Here is a 19,757-nt window from a genome sequence, read left to right as displayed (position 1 = left end):
CTACTAGCAATCATGATACTTTCTGTCTTTATGGATTTGACTCTTCTAGGTCCATCCTGTAAGTAGAATTACAGAGCATTTGTTTCTTGTGATGGGCTTGTTTTTGCTGTCTCATCCTGTGTTCACCGTTGCTGTAGTGTATTGTAGATATTCCTTAGAAGATTGCATTATTCATATGCATATGCACACACCACCGGTTGCTCATTCACCATCACTGCACTTGTAGGCTGCCTCTTTTCTGCTACTGTAACATTTTTAAATGGTTTTATTTAGTCATGTGAATTAAAAATTAATCATGCCTGGGTTGCAGGCATGTTTCAGGATGTTTCAGCATCAGTCCCATCACCGGTATCCACTGCCCTCCTTTTAGCTATTGTGATGAATGCCACCATGAACATGAGTTTAAAAATGTCTCTTCAAGAATCTGCTTTAGCTTCTAGTTCGTTTTTTTTTTTTTTCTTTTAATTTTTTGTTTTGAGGGCCATTCCTTGTATTGCTCAGGGTTTACTCCTAGCTCTGCACTCAGGGGTCACTCCTGGTGAGCTTAGGGGGACCATCTGGGGTGCTGGTGATCAAACCCAAGTCGGCCACATGCAAGGCAAACACCTTCCCCATTGTACTATTGCTCAGGGTCCTGATTTATTGGCTTTTGATATCATGGTGTGATATAGCAATGCTTGTACTTTTCACTATAGGAAAGTTTTTAAAGGCTTTAATTTTAAGACTGTTCTTACTGTCCTATTAATGTCAATGATTAAAACCCATATTTAAGGAAATAGCATCTCTATGCACTATGATTCTATTTAGTGACTAGTTTTATGTAATTATACTACTACTTTGGTTTGTTTTGGTTTAGGTTTAGGGCCATACCTAGCAATGCTCAGGAGTTACTCCTGGCTCTGCACTCAGCAATTACTCCTGATAGTGGGGTGCTGGGGATTGAGCATGCAAGGTACATGCTGTACTATCACTCTAGCTCCAAAACACTCTTTGACTTTGATGTAGAACTTTATTGTTTCCTGAAATGCAATTCTTTCTCCATGAGTTTCTTTCACACAGTATGATTATAAGGTTGTATTCGTAAATATGTTCTGGTTTTATACTGCTTGTGTTAAGAGATTGCCTTGACTCCATGTATTTGTGCTTGGTGTCATTTTTTTCCTTCCTGAATCAGCTGTGATGAGATTCTGAATAGCATTGGTATCACTTGGCACCGTGATACTGAGCTTGAATAGTAGACGTACTAGACATGTCAGCACTCAGAAGCTCCAGTCATTTTCCTTCTAAGTCAGAAAGTAGCATAACTAACAACAGATTTGTATCGTGTTTATTTAACCCCATCTAGTTTCTTCTCACTAGTTTCTTTGAAAGGTGCAGGAAGGCCAATAGCACTGCCTGCCCACATGCCTTTGTTCTGGCTCCAGCATGTCCCAGCTGTAGGGGTGCAGGGCACCTGGCCTCCCACTACAATTGTCATTCTGCTCCACCTCTCAGGGGACATAGTACGGCAGTAGCCTATGTTAACTGAAGAGGGGCAGGAGACTTACAGGAGAGAGCATCAAAGATTCAAGTGACTCAGATCATTCAGTCTAACAGCAAGGAAGAGAACATCCTCCCCCCAAACCAGAGGCCAGGAATGTGTGTGCAGAGTGAACCAAAAATCTCTGCAGCAGGAAAAGCAGTTTAGGAAATACACATTATTTTTATGCATCGCATCTTCCAGCTTAGGTGGAAGCTCAGCTGTTGTTACCCTGTTGGAGAGGCTTTCCATTGAGTTTTTTAATTTGTCTACTGAGTTTTTCAGACCTGTTATTTGACCTGTTATTTCAGTTTGGAGTTTTCTGATTTCTGATTTCTTTTCTTGGTTCTTATTAGTGTTCTGTTCAACTCGATCTATGCTTTCTTTGAGTTCTGTGAACATCCTCCATATTTCTTCTCTAAATTCCATATCCGAGAGACTAACTAGGTGGTTGGGCATCTTCGGGTCATCAGAGTTGTCATCTTCATTCTCTATACCTGGTGTTGGTCTGCGTTGTTTCCCCATTGTCACGCTTGTATTGTATTGTGAGTTTTTCTACGTGTTGTGGTGGTATACACATTATTTTTAAAAGTCTTTGGGTCTGAGTCCCACTTATCCCCACACTCCAAGGTGGGGGGGGGTCCTAACATTTTACAAAAAGTGTGGCAGGTTCTGTTTGTCTGGGCGACTGCATCTGGTCTGGTCAGTTTTCATCACTGGGACAAATGCCCAGGTTGGATGGAGATAGAAGCTGAAGTCTGTGTGCTTTTTATGGCTGTGTAGTAACTTGCTGGGTCCCTGGGTATCCTGGTGATTCATCTAGAGGACTTCAGAAGGTGGAATAAGGGCTCTCTCATTTGCTGGTAACAAAACTGGTCTCATCCTCTAGAATTCTGAGTCCTGTTTTTTAGGCTGTTGCATGAATTGAAGTCCACACAATAGAATAGAATAGAAATGTGTCTTGACAGAGGTTTTAACTTTTAAGTATCGCCCCACAGGGTTTTTGCCATAGGAACATTCTGGCTGTGTCTCTGTCCTGTCTGTGGTTAGACTTGGGGAGATGCTGAGTTGAGGGACTCTGCGTCTCATTCCTCCCTTCAAGTGGAAATGTGTGGGTGTGGGTGGGTGCTTGCCATTCTGTGCCTTTGAAGTACTTAATTGTTGTTCAGTTATATTCCCTTCACTAAGCCCAATCTTTCTCCTGAGATGCATTAACTGCATTAAAACATTTGCTATTATGTCCACTGTTGCGGTGTCACTGCCAGCTTTCAGGACCCAGGGCCCCATATAGGCACAGGCACTGCCTCTTGAACCACACCCCAGACCTGAAACCTCTGCTGCTTGAGTCTTATCTCGCTCGAGACAGGCTCTTGAGGATGCCACCATATCTCTCCTGCCCTCTCAGTTCCTTCCAGTGGGCAAAGCACTGGCTTCCCTGGGCTCTCAGGCAGTGCAGGCAGAGCCCAGAGCTTTCTGGAGCTGGGCACAGAAGTTCTCTCTGGTGATGCAGAACCACGTGGAAATCCACTCACCCAGCTGCTGTATCTGTGGACCAACAGTTGCATCTGGGCATGTTGAATAGAAGGAATTATATTCTCCTGGGGAGCTGTCCACTTACATTTTCGGTCCTATTGGCTGTTTTTTGTAACCAGTGCTGCCCCCACCCACTTAAGTCCTGTGGTCTTTCTTGTTTGCTCTGGTGTTTTCTAGCATCACTGTGCTGACCAGAGTTTGTTGTTGTGAGAGGGAGGGTGGTAGAGGGCATACCTCAATATGCTACTGACTGCTTCCTGACATTTCCCAGGATCACTTCCAGCAGTTCTGGGGGAACTTGGAGCCAGGAATCAAACATGGGTCATCTATACAAGGCAAATGCTTTAAACCCTGCCCCATTTTCCATCCCTTTAGTGGTGTTCTTTTTATGTAATTACTACTGTTACCTCATAGTTAATACAGGGCTTAATATTGTGGTTACTCTGAGGCTTACAGAAAATACCTTAAGCTTAAAGCATCCTATTTTAAACCAATAAACTCAATAGAATCTGTAAACTACCTTTTTTTTTTTTTTAATTTAGCAGGTACAATGTGTTGGGTGTGACCCACTTGAGCTTCCAGGGCTGTTGGTGATTTTTTTGGTCATTCAGCCAGAGAAAGAGGAAGGCCTCATGGCACTGCTCAAGGCCTGTGCTTCCCACAACCCCTGTGGTATTTGGGGGTATCTGGGATACACGCAGAGGTGTACAGAGGTGTGCCAGCTCTGTTCATGGATAGTGTAATGTTCAAATATGTCTGCAAAAGCTCTCAAGTGGTGGTGTGTTTGGATGAAAACAGGTCACTTAGTTTCTTACTGAGCCCTTTATGAGTATATCATGAATTCTTAAAAATCACCCTAAACTGGTTTCTACAAAATCATTGAGTTGATTCTATCCATATTACCCCAAATCTGAGGGTGCTGTCATTGGATTGGAAGATGGTTTAATCTTGCCATTATTGACTGTATTGAGTAAAAATTCATCAGGAAATCAGGACTGAACAAATAGAGTGGACATGTCTCTTCATCACTCCCTCCTTTGATGTCAGTCACAGGAACAGTGAGTGCTAGGCCGAGTCTCTCGGTCAGGGGACAGTGGGTACTGGGCCCAGTCTCCCAGCTGCCCGGTGCTGGCCGGTATCCCTAGACCACACATTCCCACATGCACTTGGTGATGTGTTGTTGACCATATTTGCCATATTACTAAATCACACTTACTTAAACTATTGTTGAATGCTACAATGTTGGATAGTAAATCAGTTTTTTATTCAGTAAAAATAAGGAAGTTCATTCTTCTTTTATAGGAATAAACAGTATGAATGAACAATAAAAATGGGAAGAGTAGAAAGTAGAATTTCGTTAAGATGTGGGTCATGACCAGTAACGCTGGTTATGAGTAAGTTCTTCAGATTGTTCTAGTAATTGCATAATAGCAGTGCCTTGTTAGAATTGAAACTCCTTCCATTGAAACTGACCTGCAAATGTATTTTATGATTGATTTTCAGCCACCAGCAGAACAGGCCAAAGCTAGACTACAGCTGGTTCTTGAAGCTGCTGGTAAGTGTCAATATTTTATTTAATTTCAGTTAAATGAAAAAGTTCAAATAAATCCTAGCATTCTTACAAGTAGATAAAAAAGGGGGGAAACCCCAATTTCCAGATATCCTCACATTTCTGAAATATAGATTCTATGTATGACTGTATTTTATCTGGGATATTTATTTCTACACTGTAATGCTAAAAGATCTCTTTACTTATAAAACATGCTTTATTTTATTTTCATCTGACTTTGGATGAATTCCAGTTGATTTTTTTCTTTTTGAATATTCTTTTGGTGACTTATTCAAGAGTTCTTTGCCTAAGTTGAAATCACAAAAATTGCCCCTAAATTTTTTTGTACTTTTACATCTGTGAATCTGTAATTTTTTTAAGTTTTTTGTCTGGTGAGTGTGAGGTTTTTGCTCTTCTGAAAGAAACAAGGTGAATGTCACATAATAATTCTCCAGTTTCTTTAGTCTTAGACATTGAACTGTTATGAAAGCCTTTTTGTTTTGATTTGTTAATTTTTTATTTAAACACAAGGGTTACAAGGTTGCTCCTAATAGGGTTTTTCCCACAAATTAAGTTGTTCATTTTTGAGTTAGTCATAAAATATATAATAACCTTCACCTAGTGCGCATTTCCCGCCACAAATATCAGCACTTTCCCTCTCATCCTCCCTGATGCCCTCTTCCATCTCCTGCCTGCCTTTGGGGCAGGCATTTTTCTTCACTATCTCACTTTTTCTCTATTTCTTTTCTTTCTTTTTTTTCTTTTTTTTTTTTTTTTTTTTTTGACATTGTGGTTTACACTGCTGCTAATGAAGGGGTGTCATGAATGGCCTTCTCATACTAGACCTTTTTCTGCTCTAATTGCACTCTCTGCACCTTGTGGAAAGCTTCCTACCATTGAATGGTCCTCCTGATTTTCATCTCTATTGTTTCTGGATATCATCCCCACACTACCTTTTATTTTCCTTATATCCCAGCGATGAGTGGTATTATTTTATCTTTATACCTCTCCTTCTGATCATTTCACTTAGCATAATACTGTCCATGTATAAGCAAATTCATGACTTTATTTTTTTCTAATTGCTACATTGTATTCCATTGTATAGATATACCACAGTTTCTTTAGACACTCATCTATTGTTAGGCACCTGGGTTGGGAAGCCTTTTATTTTGTTATGTACTCATGGCTTGCTCTGGGATTTGTGCTCAGGGATCATTTCTGATGGGCCACAGGGGACCACATGGGATATCAGGGACTAACCCCAGCTTGGTCATGTGCAAAGCAAGTGCTCTGCCCCTGTGCTGTTTCCTGTCCCATTTTAGAAGACTCCTAGATATTGCATGTATTCTCAGTGGTGCAGTGAAGCTGGTGTCAGATATCAATTGATGGTACTAGCATCTAGGGCCTGGCAACCTTTTGTCTTTTGAAGATATTCGCCACATAGAGACAAAAGTGATGTGCTACATAGAGATAAAATTGGAACTTTGTGTGTTTCTACATATCTTCCCAATTTCTTTAAATGTCACTTTTAAATATGGATAAAGTAAATATAGATAAAGTAAGCTTTATCTTTGCAATAATGGTAAAGCTAGTTAATATAGTTCTTAATTTTTTGTATAATGGACATATGTTATTTAAACTCTCACTTTAAAACAGTATTTGGTGCTTTGCCCAGAAAATATGTTTTCCTGAATAGAATTACAAAGAATATTTTTTGCTTCGTTTTGCCCAGTTTCTCTCTATGACTTTTCTGAAACAATACTTGATAGTTCTAATCTCCCGTGCCCTGAGTTTTAACCCCTCATTGCCTAACCTAACATTCTAAGTTCTAAGTCTGTGAGTTCTGTACACTAGATAATAATCAGATTATTCCAGTAGTTTTCGAATCAAATAGCTTAACTGGGCTGGATAAGCTGCCTTTATGAAGGGTGGCATCTATTATTGATGACCTTTTGTGGGACCATTGTTTTGTCCTCCTTTCCTTGTACCCCAGCACGGTATTCAGAGCCTGCAACACACTAACTTTCTCATGAACTTTGTGGGATTTTAGAATTGATCTTTGTAGTAATGAGTTTCTGTGTTCAGATAACGGACATTAGAGAGGCTTGTTGCATGGTTTGCTAAACTTGCTTGTAAAGGAAAGTCTTGTCCTCCTTTTCCTTGCCCCAGTCAGTCATTTCTGCCAAATTGCTTTTTGGTGGCAGTTCCATTTGTTTCTTGATGCTTCAGAAACCAGTGTGACATGTCACACCCCTTTGAAAAGCTACCTTTGTTGTGACGTATGGCTTTAGAGAATGGACATGGAAGATGGTGGCAAGGGTGTAGTTTAGTCATCAGGACTCATGTTACCTCCTTCAATGATGAAGCCAGACATTATGATGTAAATGCAGACAGACAATTATATCAAGGCATAGTGCAAGCAGACAGATTAACATTGGGCATAATATAGACCCAGGGGTCCCCAAACTACAGCCCGCCAAGGACATTTATCAGGCCCGTCAGTTGTTTTTGCCATCACTGCCTGCCCTGCTTAGCAGCCAATTCATCCCAGACCTACAGTGTGCATGTGTGGGATGTGCACCACCAACTCTCTCCGCCCCCCCCCCCCCTCGATGATTCCTCTCAGTCATGGGCAAGGGTCCTCAAACTGTGGCCCAACAAAAGTAGGCCTATAGTTTCCATTGAAATAGTGGTAAGTTTGTGGGTTGAACTTCATTGGTTCTTCATTTTAAATATTGTATTTGTTCACATTTTGGTATTTTTACTTCAAAATAAGATATGTGCAGTATTCATAGGAATTTGTTCAGGTTTTTTTTTTTTTTTTTTGAGGGGGGCCACACTCATTTGATGCTCAAGGATTACTCCTGGCTAAGCACTCAGAAATTGCCCCTGGCTTGGGAGGACCATATGGGACGCCAGGGGATCGAACCGCAGTCCTTCCTTGGCTAGCGCTTGCGAGGCAGAAACCTTACCTCTAGCGCCACCTCAACGGCCCCTCAGTTTTTTCTTTTTAAACTACAATCTGACCCTCCAATGGTTTTGAGGGACAGTGAACTGGTTCCCTGATTAAAAATTTTGAGAACACCCGGTGTAGACAGACAGATCAGAGCATATTACAGACAGAAAGACAGAGATTGGGGCCAAAGACAGAGATCTGGGCTGAGAAGGTATGGAGTCTATTGGGGTTCTACTTTCTGGAGTATCCTTGAAGCCGGGAGTGTGGTGTTAGCACTACAACTTCTGTCAGGCCCCTGTGTAGAAATCCTGTCATAACAGTGTCTTTCCCTTCAATAGTGATTCCTGAAGGGAGTTTAGTGTAACCATTGCTGGGTTGCTGGTTACTGGAGTGAACATCAGTTTTACCAGTTTGGGGTTAATTCATAACATTTGGCAATAGTTGGTGGTGTGTTACTTGAAGACACATACATACAAGTAATATAGCATTGAACAAAATATACCAATTGGGCATCATAAACACTGTACAAGCATGAATTTAAAGTAGGAGTATGTTGGGTTTAATGCTAGTATTCTGTTTTTACACTTTATATTGCTAAATCTTCCAGTTTACATGAAATCTTTTTTTATGCCCATTGCCAAACCGAAACTGAAACCAAATTTTATGACCTTTAACTTTAATTCAAATGAGATGAATTACTGCTCTTGCACCAGAGTACCAATGCACAGAAGGTCACAAATGTATACAAGTGTAGGAACTTGTAGGACTCATCTTGAAATTTATAACCTCAGCTCAGGATTTATTCTATGATCCAATTGAAATCCCTTTCTGCCATGATTTCTTCTTTGCCCATTAAAAGTTACTTTATAATTAGTTCATTTATCTGGATTTAAAATGTTGGCATTTGGGGGGTTTAAATACATTATAGGCAGTGATTCACCTAGAAATGATGGCTTGTATTTTGAAATTTTTATATTTATTCTTTCATTCTTTTTCCCATGCTAGAGTTCATTAGTCTGGGTACCACACACTTCACTCATAGGTCGTGTCTTAATTGATATCTTGTCTCCAGAGACATAGCATAAATACTGGAATGTTCTATGTCTGCTTCCATTCTTACTCATTCTATAGCTTTGAGCATTTGATACTTATTTATTGCTTAGAAAAGTCAGGACATATTTTTTTCTAAAGGAATATGACAGACATGTGTATTTTCTAAATAATTATCGTTCCTGCTTTTTCTTTTTTCAAATTGTGCATGTTTTTTCTTTTTTACAGTACTACCAGCGTTTATGGTTTTGTTGTGCCAGTTACAACACCTACTGCACCCCATCCCTGCCCTCATGTCACTTCTAGCCCACACCACCCAGCCCCTTACCTGCTAAATTCAGTTTTGAAATCTAGGGTTCCTGATTTTTATAGTAATGTAGTCCTGTGATTCATAGAACAAATCACAGAGTTTTGTTTTTTTGGGTTTTTTTTTTTGTTTGTTTGTTTTTTTTGGTTTTTGGTTTTTGGGCCACACCCGGCGATGCTCAGAGGTTACTCCTGGCTGTCTGCTCAGAAATAGCTCCTGGCAGGCACAGGGGACCATATGGGACACCGGGATTCGAACCAACCACCTTTGGTCTTGGATCGGCTGCTTGCAAGGCAAATGCCGCTGTGCTATCTCTCCGGGCCCCTCTCTTCAGCCTTCTTACCTGCAGTTTTGGGCAGCCATCATCTGCCTATCTAATGGATTTATCTATTCTTAGATATTTTACTTAAATGTAGTCATCAGCCATGCAGCCTTTCACTAGAAGAGCTGTTTAAAGATACCTTGCAGCATGGATCATCCTATTTCTTTTCTTTTCTTTTTTTTTTTTTTGTTTGTTTCTTTGTTTTTGGGCCACACCCATTTGACACTCAGAGGTTACTCCTGGCTATGCGCTCAGAAATCGCCCCTGGCTTGGGGGGATCATATTGGATGCTGGGGGATTGAACCGTGGTCCTGTCTGTCCTACACTAGCGCTTGCAAGCAGACACCTTACCTCTAGCACCACCTTCCTGGCCCCACCATCCTGTTTCTTTTCCTGACTGAATAATACTCTGTTGTATGTCTGTGCACCTCTGATCAGCTTCCACCCCTGGATGTTGGGACTAGCTTTGCTGTGATCATCTGTATGCATGAGCTGGCTTGAGTACATTTTTATCATTTTGGAGGGGTTATCCTTGTATTATTGAGGGGCCATTTGCCAGTTATTGGGCTTTTCCCAATATTTCCACCCCAGGCCATTTGATTGGATGTGCTTCCCACCCAGGCCACTGACTCGGCCAGCCTGACCAGCACTCAAAGACCCACTGAGGTTGGCCACATACATCACTCAGCTCAGCCTTTACTGGTAGGAGCTCTGAGACAGGGATTCTCTGTGCCCTGGTTTCCAGGAAGGAAGACTGGCTTTATTGGGGTATTGTGAAGGTGAATGTTACCAGTGCTGGGGATTCTCCAGAAACTGGTAAATTGGAGCTCCCCAAAACAATTCTTCTAGTCATGCCTTTGCTGACCCTGATTGCATGATCTCTCCCTGGTGCTGCTGGGTGCCCCACTCCTCTACTTATATGCAGTCTATGGCTTTTCGGTGCTTTGAAAATCAGTTTGACTCATGATGCTGAAGGTTCCAAGGTTCTTCCTGGGGAGCCCTCCAGGTTTTTAGCATCTTTCCTGAGATTTCATTTTGCATTTCTCACTGTTCTTTGAGTAAGTTGTGTTGTTGTTGTTGTTGTTTTCCTGCTCAGGAATCTTTGTTTATTATTTTTTTCTTCTAGAAAGTTCTACTTCATCCTCTTTTTCTCCAAATCCTATAAGATGCTGGGGGGGGGGGGGGACACACTGGTTTTGGGAGAAGTTGACTTGCGGTGGAATCAGTGCTGGAATTTTGTATATCTAAAACCCAAGTAAGAATAATTCTGTAAGTCATGATGCTTTCATAATTTTTTAAATGGAAAAAGGTGTATATATAGAGACAAAGATAAAACCATTCAAAGGAGAATAAAGACTAGGGAAGGCTGAAGGAATCACAGAAATTTTATTTGAGATGCATCTTGAAGTATTTGGAAAAAAGAGGATGAAGTGGAGCTTTCTAGAAGAAAAAAAAGTCATAAGCAAAGATTCCTGGACAGGAGGGAAAAAACGCTAGTTTTTATCCACCATCAATGTCAACATCCCTTCATTAATGTCCCCTACCCTCCTCACCAGCCTGCATCCTGACAGACACCTTTGTAATTCAGTCATTAAAGTTTAAGTTTCATGATTTCAGTGTTGTTGACTCTGTATTTTGGTTATTTAGCTCTATCATTCCTTCATATTACCAGTGTATCTATATCACCTTGGCCCTTCCCCTCTGTCCCCCCCTTCTTACTGACCTCTTCTCCTCTCCCGTTATAGATAGTGGTGACATTCCTAACTGGTGATATCAATATTAGTTCCTGACTAGATTAATTTCCTTAATAAAATAATAAAGACCTGATAGTCAGAAATCATATATACAACTCCTAATGTTTTCAACAGATCATAACACTTACGGTGGTTTTATACCACAAGGAATTCTAGCTGTTGATCTTTAATTAATGCATTCATGGTGGAAAATTATACATCTGATTACTGAAAGCAAACTTGTAAATACCACTCTCTAGCGGGTGTTAAAGTAAATATATGAAAATAAGCATATGAAAATTGCCTATATAAATATAATTAAAAATAAAATATACAGAATGATAATCTGGCTTTTTAGTTATAAACTCAATGAATGATGGAAGAAATTAGAAACCTGATTATCACATAGAGCAAGAAACAGGATGAGAATTTTCCCCTTATTTTTGTTCTCGCTCTTGAAGTGTTAATTCATTTTAAGTTTTATTTGGATTTTCTGCAAAACTTCTTTAGTTGGATAGTAAGTTTACTAGTGTTCATTTTTATTGATTAATCATCTTTTTAAAAATATGGTCATTTAGGGCCCAGAGAGATAGCACAGCGGTGTTTGCCTTGCAAGCAGCTGATCCAGGACCAAAGGTGGTTGGTTCGAATCCCGGTGTCCCATATAGTTCCCCATGCCTGCCAGGAGCTATTTCTGAGCAGACAGCCAGGAGTAACCCCTGAGCAACGCCGGATGTGGCCCAAAAACCAAAAAATAAAAAATAAAAACAAATAAAAATAATAAAATAAAAAAATATATATGGTCATTTAGGGGCCGGAGAGATAGCATGGAGGTAAGGTGTTTGCCTTTCATGCAGAAGGTCATCAGTTTGAATCCGGCTTCCCATATGGTCCCCCGTGCCTGTCAGGAGCAATTTCTGAGCATGAAGCCAGGAGTTTCCCCTGAGCACTGCTGGGTGTGATCCATAAAACACACACACACACACACACACACACACACACAGTAAAAATATGGTCATTTGGGGCCGGCGAGGTGGCACTAGAGGTAAGGTGTCTGCCTTGCAAGCGCTAGCCAAGGAAGGACCACGGTTCGATCCCCTGGGGTCCCATATGGTCCCCCCAAGCCAGGGGCAATTTCTGAGCACTTAGCCAGGAGTAACCCCTGAGCATCAAATGGGTGTGGCCCGAAAACAAAACAAAACAAAAAAAATATATATATACGGTCATTTATACATGGATAGACTTGGAGAGTATCATGCTGAGAATCAGAGGAAAAGGGATAGACATAGAATGACCACTCATTTACAAGATATTAAAAAAAAAATCACCACACCCAACATAGTATGAGAGAAATACCCCAAAACAATAGAAACAAAGGCCAGCAAAACTGGTCTGAAGCTTGCCACAAAGAGCAAGGAGTGCAGTTAGGGTAGATAAGAGACCACTATGACAATGATTGTTGGAAACAATCACTCTGGACAAGAACAGGGTGTTGAAAAGAAGTAAAGTGATATACATAATATCCCTTTAGTAACAATATTGTGATCCACAGTGCCTAAGAGGGAGGGAGGAGAGGGGGGAGGGACGGAAGAGGAGTGGAGAAGAAAGCAGAGAGAGGAGAAAGAGAGAGAGAGAGGAGAAAGAGACAGAGGATACAGGGAGAGGAGAAGAGAGGAGAGGAGAGGGGAGGGGAGGGGAAGGTAGGGGAGGGGGGAGAGAGAGACAGGAGACAGAGAGGAGAGGAGAGACAGAGGAGACGGAGAGGAGAGGAGAGGAGAGGAGAGGAGAGGAGAGGAGAGGAGAGGAGAGGAGAGGAGAGGAGAGGAGAGGAGGAGAGGAGAGGAGAGGAGAGGAGAGGAGAGGAGAGGAGAGGAGAGGAGAGGAGAGGAGAGGAGAGGAGAGGAGAGGAGAGGAGAGGAGAGGAGAGGAGAGAGACACAGAGGAGACAGAGAGAGGAGAGGAGAGAGAGACAGGAGACAGAGAGAGGAGAGGAGAGAGAGAGAGAGAGAGAGAGAGAGAGAGAGAGAGAGAGAGAGAGAGAGAGAGAGAGAGAGAGAGAGAGAGAGAGAGAAGAGAAAAGCATTTGCCATAGAGGCAAGCTGGGATGGGGTAAGAAGGGAACCTGGGAACACTGGTGGAGGAAAGTAGGAACTGGTCAAGGGGTGGTGTTGGAACATTGTATGATTGAATTCTAACCCTTAACTTTGTAGGGGCTGAGTGATAGAGTACAGCAGTAGGATATTTGCCTTGCATGCGGCAGACCCGCAACAATTTAAAAAATACCTTGGTAACTGTCTCACAGTGATTCAATTAAAAATAAATTTGGTCATTCATGGGCCAATAAGAACAGAATGGCATGAACCTTAATCTAATTTAGGAGTGTTTAGAAACCATATTGAGCATATGACAGTTATTAATTTTTTGAAACTGAAGTGTTTTAAAAAGCCAGCATGCTCTTGTCATACGACAAGTATATTCATGGGTCTAAAAAAGAAGTGAAATGAGAAATATTCCCAAAACATAAATCTCTTTATCTTCAAAACCTGACCCTTCTTATACTGTTTTTCTCTAAAATCTCTTGAATTTGCTTTTAGTAAAATAGAAGTGTATGCATTCCTTTAAATTACATATTAGATGTTATAAGAATAAATAATGAATTTTGTGCATTGAGGCAAGTCACCTTGATTATGAGATCTCTAATACTTCATTTTCCGAATCATATCTGTAGCCCTTTTTATTATCTTTAGAGTTTTCAAAGCTCTTTTGTGATCTTTTATCATCTTACTCGCTTCACTGCATGGAGAGCTAATTAACTCCATTTTACAGAAATCCTGAAAGCTTAAAAGATCACATAGCTAATAAGTGGCACAACCAGGACTCAACATCCAACTGTTCGTCCCTCTTGAAGTAATTCTGTCCATTGACTAAGTCAATCAACATTGAGCAGAGAGAGGGAGTCAGAGAGTGATGCCAAAGCACATGCTTTGTTTTGTTAGGTCATGGCTCATAAGATAGTTTCTGTCTGTTTTCAGCAAACCATTGACTCTAAAATGAGATTTGTAATCGATAATAGTGAGATTAAAAAGTTTTAGTCTGGAAATACTCTCTTTTCCATAACTACTGGAGAGTTCATTATTTTTATGTTTTCAATTACTGAAGAATTGAGCGTGATATGCCAGGACTGCCTGGTTTACTGCTGAGGATCTGTGGGCCTCTGTATTTCTGCAGCTGCTAAGGCACATGTAACTGAAAATAATGCAGAGTGTGGGCACACGCTAGTACATGATACTCTGTCCAGGTGTGCCACACGCGCAGGGGCCAGCTCTGAGTGCCTCTCTGTATTCCAGTTCTTTGGCCACGTATGAACTGGGATTCCCTGCAAGTCAGGGTGAGCCGTGTATGTCTGATTCAAGGGCCAGGACAAATCCCTAGGGCGTACGTACACTGCATGGTGTGGTGGAGGTCAAGTCCAACCTGGATTGCCATTGTGGCCCTCCCCTAGTGCTGGTGATCCCCAGGATCCCAGGTAAGGTGGCCTGGATAATGTAGCACTGTCCACTGCATGCATGGACAGCTCTGTTGCCCAAACAGAGTGGACACAGAGTGGACAGTTGTGTCTTTGGCTACTGCTGAGTGGCTGCAGGAAAGTCAAAAATTGTTTCTTTTTCTTGATATTTTTTAGCTTGATTGAAAAACCTCAATCAAGTTACAATAATTTAAAGATGTTTTCCCGTGCACCCAGTCATCAATTTGCTCTGAGCCTGGCAAGAAGCATAGCTTGGCCATTTGGGGTGTTATCAAGATAGGTAGTTTGGAACCCACTGCCAACTCCAGGGACAGGGGCCTGGACACCTTGCCAAGCCCAGCCTTGGCATTTTGACAGCATAGTAACATGTACCTGAGGATTGTTTCCAATAGAGCCAAGTGTTGGAGCAGGCCAGACCTGCCCAATGAGCATGCCCAGGAGCATGCCCAATGAGTTTGAGAGGGGACTGGGGGGGCCAGGGCTTTCTCTTCCCCTTTGCATCTCCACGTGCTTGTAAAAGAAGCTAACAGACACAGCTCAGCTAGCTCAGCCCAAGTGGGCGTTTGTCTGGAACTTTATTCCCATCCACCATGTGCTCTCTAAGCACTGGACATACCACATAGACATGAGATCTGCTTCCATGTAAAATGCCATGGCCTCTGCTCCTCTGCCGCCCCCTTGTTCAAGCTACATCTGTTGGGGGGGGGCTCTGTTTTAATCCTGAAGGAGCGGTGGGTGCTCCCTAAAGAGACCCACACGAAGCAGGGGCTTTACCAACGTGTGCATCATTTGCGCGCTGAGATGTGGCTGTTCTTTGCCCCTAATGATATTTAGTCTGAAGAAACTCCCAGTGTGTGTGTGCCAGCGCCCCCAGTGCCGCCGGACAGGCCGCGCCTGAGCAGATGTTGAGCAGACCGCGGGCGAATGTTAATTTTGAGAGGGTGGCATGGCTAAGCCTCGCTGGAGCATGTTGCTTGTGGGCTTTCCAGCCTGGAGTACAATGCGGCATCTCTGGGGAGAATTAAAGCTAAAGCTCTTTCTTTGGGGTCCTCTATATGGACTCTCTCAAGTCAGTATAAAGCGCATCATCCCAGGCTAAAGCCCTCCAGCCTTTGTTATTGGGCTCTGTAGGCCTGTAATTAGGCCTCCCGGCCGGCCTCCAGGCCAGCTCATGGTCAGATGGAGTCTCTGTGAGGCAGCCCGGCTTTGTGCGGCTCCCGGGGAGGGACCTGCTTCTGGGTCACTTCCTACCACGGCCAGTCTTTGTCCCACTGCCTTGCAGGCTGAAGGGGGGCAGGTTCCCCTGACCATGACTGTTCAGTTTGCAGCACAGAATCCACTCGGCTAATCCCCAGTGTAAACAGAGGATTTAGAAGAGCTTCTGTCACTTACAGTGGCTGATTCGCTTGGGTGTCTGCAGATTTCTGTTCCTCCAGACTTCATTAGCCAAATGACCGACAAGTGTATAAGATTTGGGTGTTTGTTTATGTCAAGCATGGGGTTTCTTTCTCAGCGCTAGCAGTTAATTTATTGTAAGCAGACTATATAAAATTGCCCTTGAATATTTCTTAATTCAAACCATTAAAAATTTTGGCATGATAGTTGTTTTTCTTCCTATAAAAGAATTTTATGAGTAAAATAACACTAGTTAAGAAATTTACTAAAAAGGGTTACAAGGTTTTTATTGAGCAGCTACTATGTGGTACCACATTTTCACCTCCTACTCTTTTTCATTCATATGTATTTTTTAAATCTATATTTATAAGCCAGAAAAAAATACTTTAAAATGCTTTTGAGAGCATTAGTGGAGGAAAGTGGACTCTAAGGAACAAATTGGTGTTTGTATGCCCAAAATCCAGTCATGAAAACTTGTAGTCCATGATGACTAAATATTTTTTAAAAAAGAAACTCTTGATTTCTTTTGTTTTCTATTTTATCTTTTTTGCTTTATCATGGATCTTTTTCACTTGGCTTATAATGGCATTTTATTTTAAAATAGCTTCTGAAAATGCTCAACCAAGACCGATTGCCTATCATTCTCCAAGAGAGCTTTCTTGGGGGAATTAGATGATGAATACTTTCCCAGGTCTCATCTAGTAAATCAGTGCTCAGTATTTTGCATTTTCTAATGTAAAAGTGGCTCGTGACAGATGTGTTTGGAAAGACCACATACGTAGACTGTATGATTTTAGTCTGGTGGAACTAATAGGATCACTCATTACATTTTAGACCCTGGGGTTTCTTTTTTCTTTCATTAAAAAAAAAAAAAACCTGTTTAAATAGAGTAGACCTTTTTGTGTGTGAGTGCAGCATCTTCTAAATTAACAAAGAGTTGATGGCAACCAATCAAATAATCCTCTCTTCTAAAAATCCTTTATTGGTGTTTATTTAATGTTGACTGTTAAATTCTCTTGTCATCCTATATAATTTAAAATTTTGTTTGGCTTTTGTGCGGAAGTTCTTTTGGGTTTATTTAGCAAAATCAAAAAATATATATATATTCCTTAGAGAGTCCAATTCCTGTGAATTCAGTTCTGTGTGAATGTAAGTAAGAGTGTTGAAATAAAAGGTGACAGCCAAAAAAGACAGTTATGGTAGGGACTTTTGGTCCCTTTTTGCTCATGAGTAGAGAATCATATAATAGTTCTTTCATCTTTTAAAAAGTTGTACAAAGTGTATTTGTTGAAGTGGAAAAACATTTTCAATTAGTGATTCAACAAAAGAACTACTAAATAGTTTGAAGGTTAGACCTTAGTTTAGTTTTGACCAAATTTTATTTTAAGTGATGCATATAGAGCACTAATCAATAATGGTTATTGTTCCTGACAAGGGATTTTAATAAAAAATTTAATTTATTAAATATTTTTGCATGTGTAATTTTTTTTTTTTTTTTTTTTTTGTTTTTGGGCCATACCCGGCGGTGCTCAGGGGTTACTCCTGGCTGTCTGCTCAGAAATAGCTACTGGCAGGCACAGGGGACCATATGGGACACCGGGATTCGAACCAACCACCTTAGGTCCTGGATCGGCTGCTTGCAAGGCAAACGCCGCTGTGCTATCTTTCCGGGCCCACATGTGTATTTTTAAATTTAATTTTAAGTATTTTTTTTAACTTGTGAAGAAAAGTTCTTTGCTTGTGCTTTTTCTAAATGCTCTGTAGTCTTTTGACTGTATGTCTCTGCAGAGACATAGAATAAATAAGGTTTATTCAAACATGATCTGTTCTCTAGGAGTGGGGCATTCTGTAAACTTTGTTGGGAGTCCATGATTATGTAGTAAAATTGCACTTTCACTGTCCTAAAAGTTCTGCCTCAATTTGCCAAGGTCACTTCTCTCCTCTTGGGTGCCCTGCCTTTACCTCTGTTGTGGCCCTGGAGGTCAGTGGCACTTTCTGATCTCTGGTTCCTTTGGGTTAACTTGTAACCACAGTCTGGCCCAGTGAGGGGCAGTATTTGTGAACCAAGGCCCAGAACATGGAGTACAGGTCCACACTGAGGCTCCATAAGTGGGCATTGAGTGGATACTAAGTGTGTGAGTAAGTGCAACTGCTGGGTGAGGATTGGTGCTGAAAGAAAGTGCCATTAAACTAATTAAATTTGGTTCTTGGACTTCAAAGCTAGAATGATGTGTCTTGGTGTCCGTTTCCCCTGTGAGCACCTGGTCACTGTTCCTTCATGGAGACAGTCAATTTTCTTAGAGCTCACCTAGTCAGCATCCCAAGTCTGCTACAGTGATCTAAGAAGCTGCTCAAGCCATGGGGTCTTTTAAAATTATTTTGTAAAAAGTGGTCTTGATTATTTTCATCCAGAAGAGATTCTGGAGATGGTCATCAAAGGCCTTGGAAAATAAATGGTGCATAGCAAGTTGATTGAATGAAAGAATTTAATTTTGTATAATTGTGAATATAATAGTTGGACATTTCATTTTTAAATGGAGTGAGTACATAGAATAATTCTAATTTATAAGCATACCTTGCCATATAGAATTTATCCAATATAATTGTTGGCTATTTTCATTTTTAAAATGGAGAGAAACAATATTATATTAATTTCTTTTCTTTTCTTTTTGGTTTTTGGGCCACAACCAGCAGCACTTCGGGGTTACTCCTGGCTCTGTGATCTGAAATTGCGCCTGGAAAGCTCAGGGGACCATATGGGATGCCAGGGATTAAACTTGGGTCTGTCCCAGGTTGGCTGCATGCAAGGCAAATGCCCTATTGCTGTGCTATTGCTCCAGCCTCGAATAATACTCATTTCTAAACATACCATGCTGTAATTAGTTACAATTTTTCTGTTATGTGGATTGAAGCTATTCAGTGGGTTGGGGAGATAACCCAGGGCTCATGGCATGTGCCTGCCTGTCTAGGACCCAGGTGGCATTCTAGGACTATCACACATGACCTTGGGGTTCCTGTTGTACTGAACTGGCCATTGTCACTGGACATGACTCTTGGGCCCATGAGCACTGCTTGGGAGGCCTTCAAAAGTAATTTGTGTGTATGTTGGATTGGCAGTTTTGGGACCAATGCTCAGGTTCGATCTCCCATAGGATACCCTGAGCATCATCAGAAGTGATCCTTGTTCTTAAATTCAAAGTTGTGTTCCTTTTCTCTCTGGTATAGATTTTCCCAGTATTTAAGCAGATCATGTGATCAGTGACACTCAGATATTCCGCATTGATGTCCTGTGCTGGGGCTCCTTTCATATCCATCAATCCAGGTTTCCATTAGCAATTTCAGATACTTGATGAGCCAGAATTTGGGGCTTCTGCTGACTACTGGCATGGCTCACCTGCTGCCCAGGACCCCATTTGCTTCATGTACAAAACAGAGCTCTTTTCCTTAGAGTTTATTTGAGCCAAAACAAACTAGGCTAAGGTGAGCTGTGAAGATTCCTGGGTTTCTCTGCCCACCCTGCTAACCAAGGCAGGCCTAACACTGCATGGTGAGCCAGGAGCCTCTTAGTCTCCTTTTGGCTGGCTTATGAAGCTTCTATGGTCAGCAAAGCTGGTGCAGGAACAGCAGATAAGATCATGGATATAGTCCAGGGGTCCGACAGGCAAGGAGTTTGGTACTGTGCTGGTCACAGTGTAGGATGAGCTGTGTTTGTGTTTGTATTTGTGTTTTTTTCTAACCTGAGCTCTTGTAAATCACAGGCCTCCAGAATTTGGTTGTAAAAAGGGCTGGTATCAACCTGAGTAATAAAGTTTCTTTGATACAGTTATTGAAAGAGTATTTATCATGGCCTTATTAAATCTGGAGGAA

The 19,757-nt window shown here is 41.4% G+C and overlaps 1 protein-coding gene across 3 annotated transcripts in view; it reads left to right on the top strand.

Annotated features, from left to right (window-relative positions):
* RSRC1 (arginine and serine rich coiled-coil 1) overlaps nucleotides 1-19,757 on the top strand; it is a 292,940-nt gene that overhangs the window by 164,250 nt on the left and 108,933 nt on the right. For all 3 annotated transcript variants that reach the window (XM_049774477.1, XM_049774478.1, XM_049774476.1), the window contains exon 7: nucleotides 4,556-4,607. In XM_049774477.1, coding sequence (XP_049630434.1) covers nucleotides 4,556-4,607 — 52 coding nt within the window. The remainder of the gene's footprint in view (nucleotides 1-4,555; nucleotides 4,608-19,757) is intronic.

The sequence above is a fragment of the Suncus etruscus genome, chromosome 6 (assembly GCF_024139225.1).
Source record: "Suncus etruscus isolate mSunEtr1 chromosome 6, mSunEtr1.pri.cur, whole genome shotgun sequence".
Taxonomy (NCBI): Eukaryota; Metazoa; Chordata; class Mammalia; order Eulipotyphla; family Soricidae; genus Suncus; species Suncus etruscus.
Note: the sequence above shows the minus strand (reverse complement) of the source record. Positions and strands in the feature narration are given on the sequence as shown.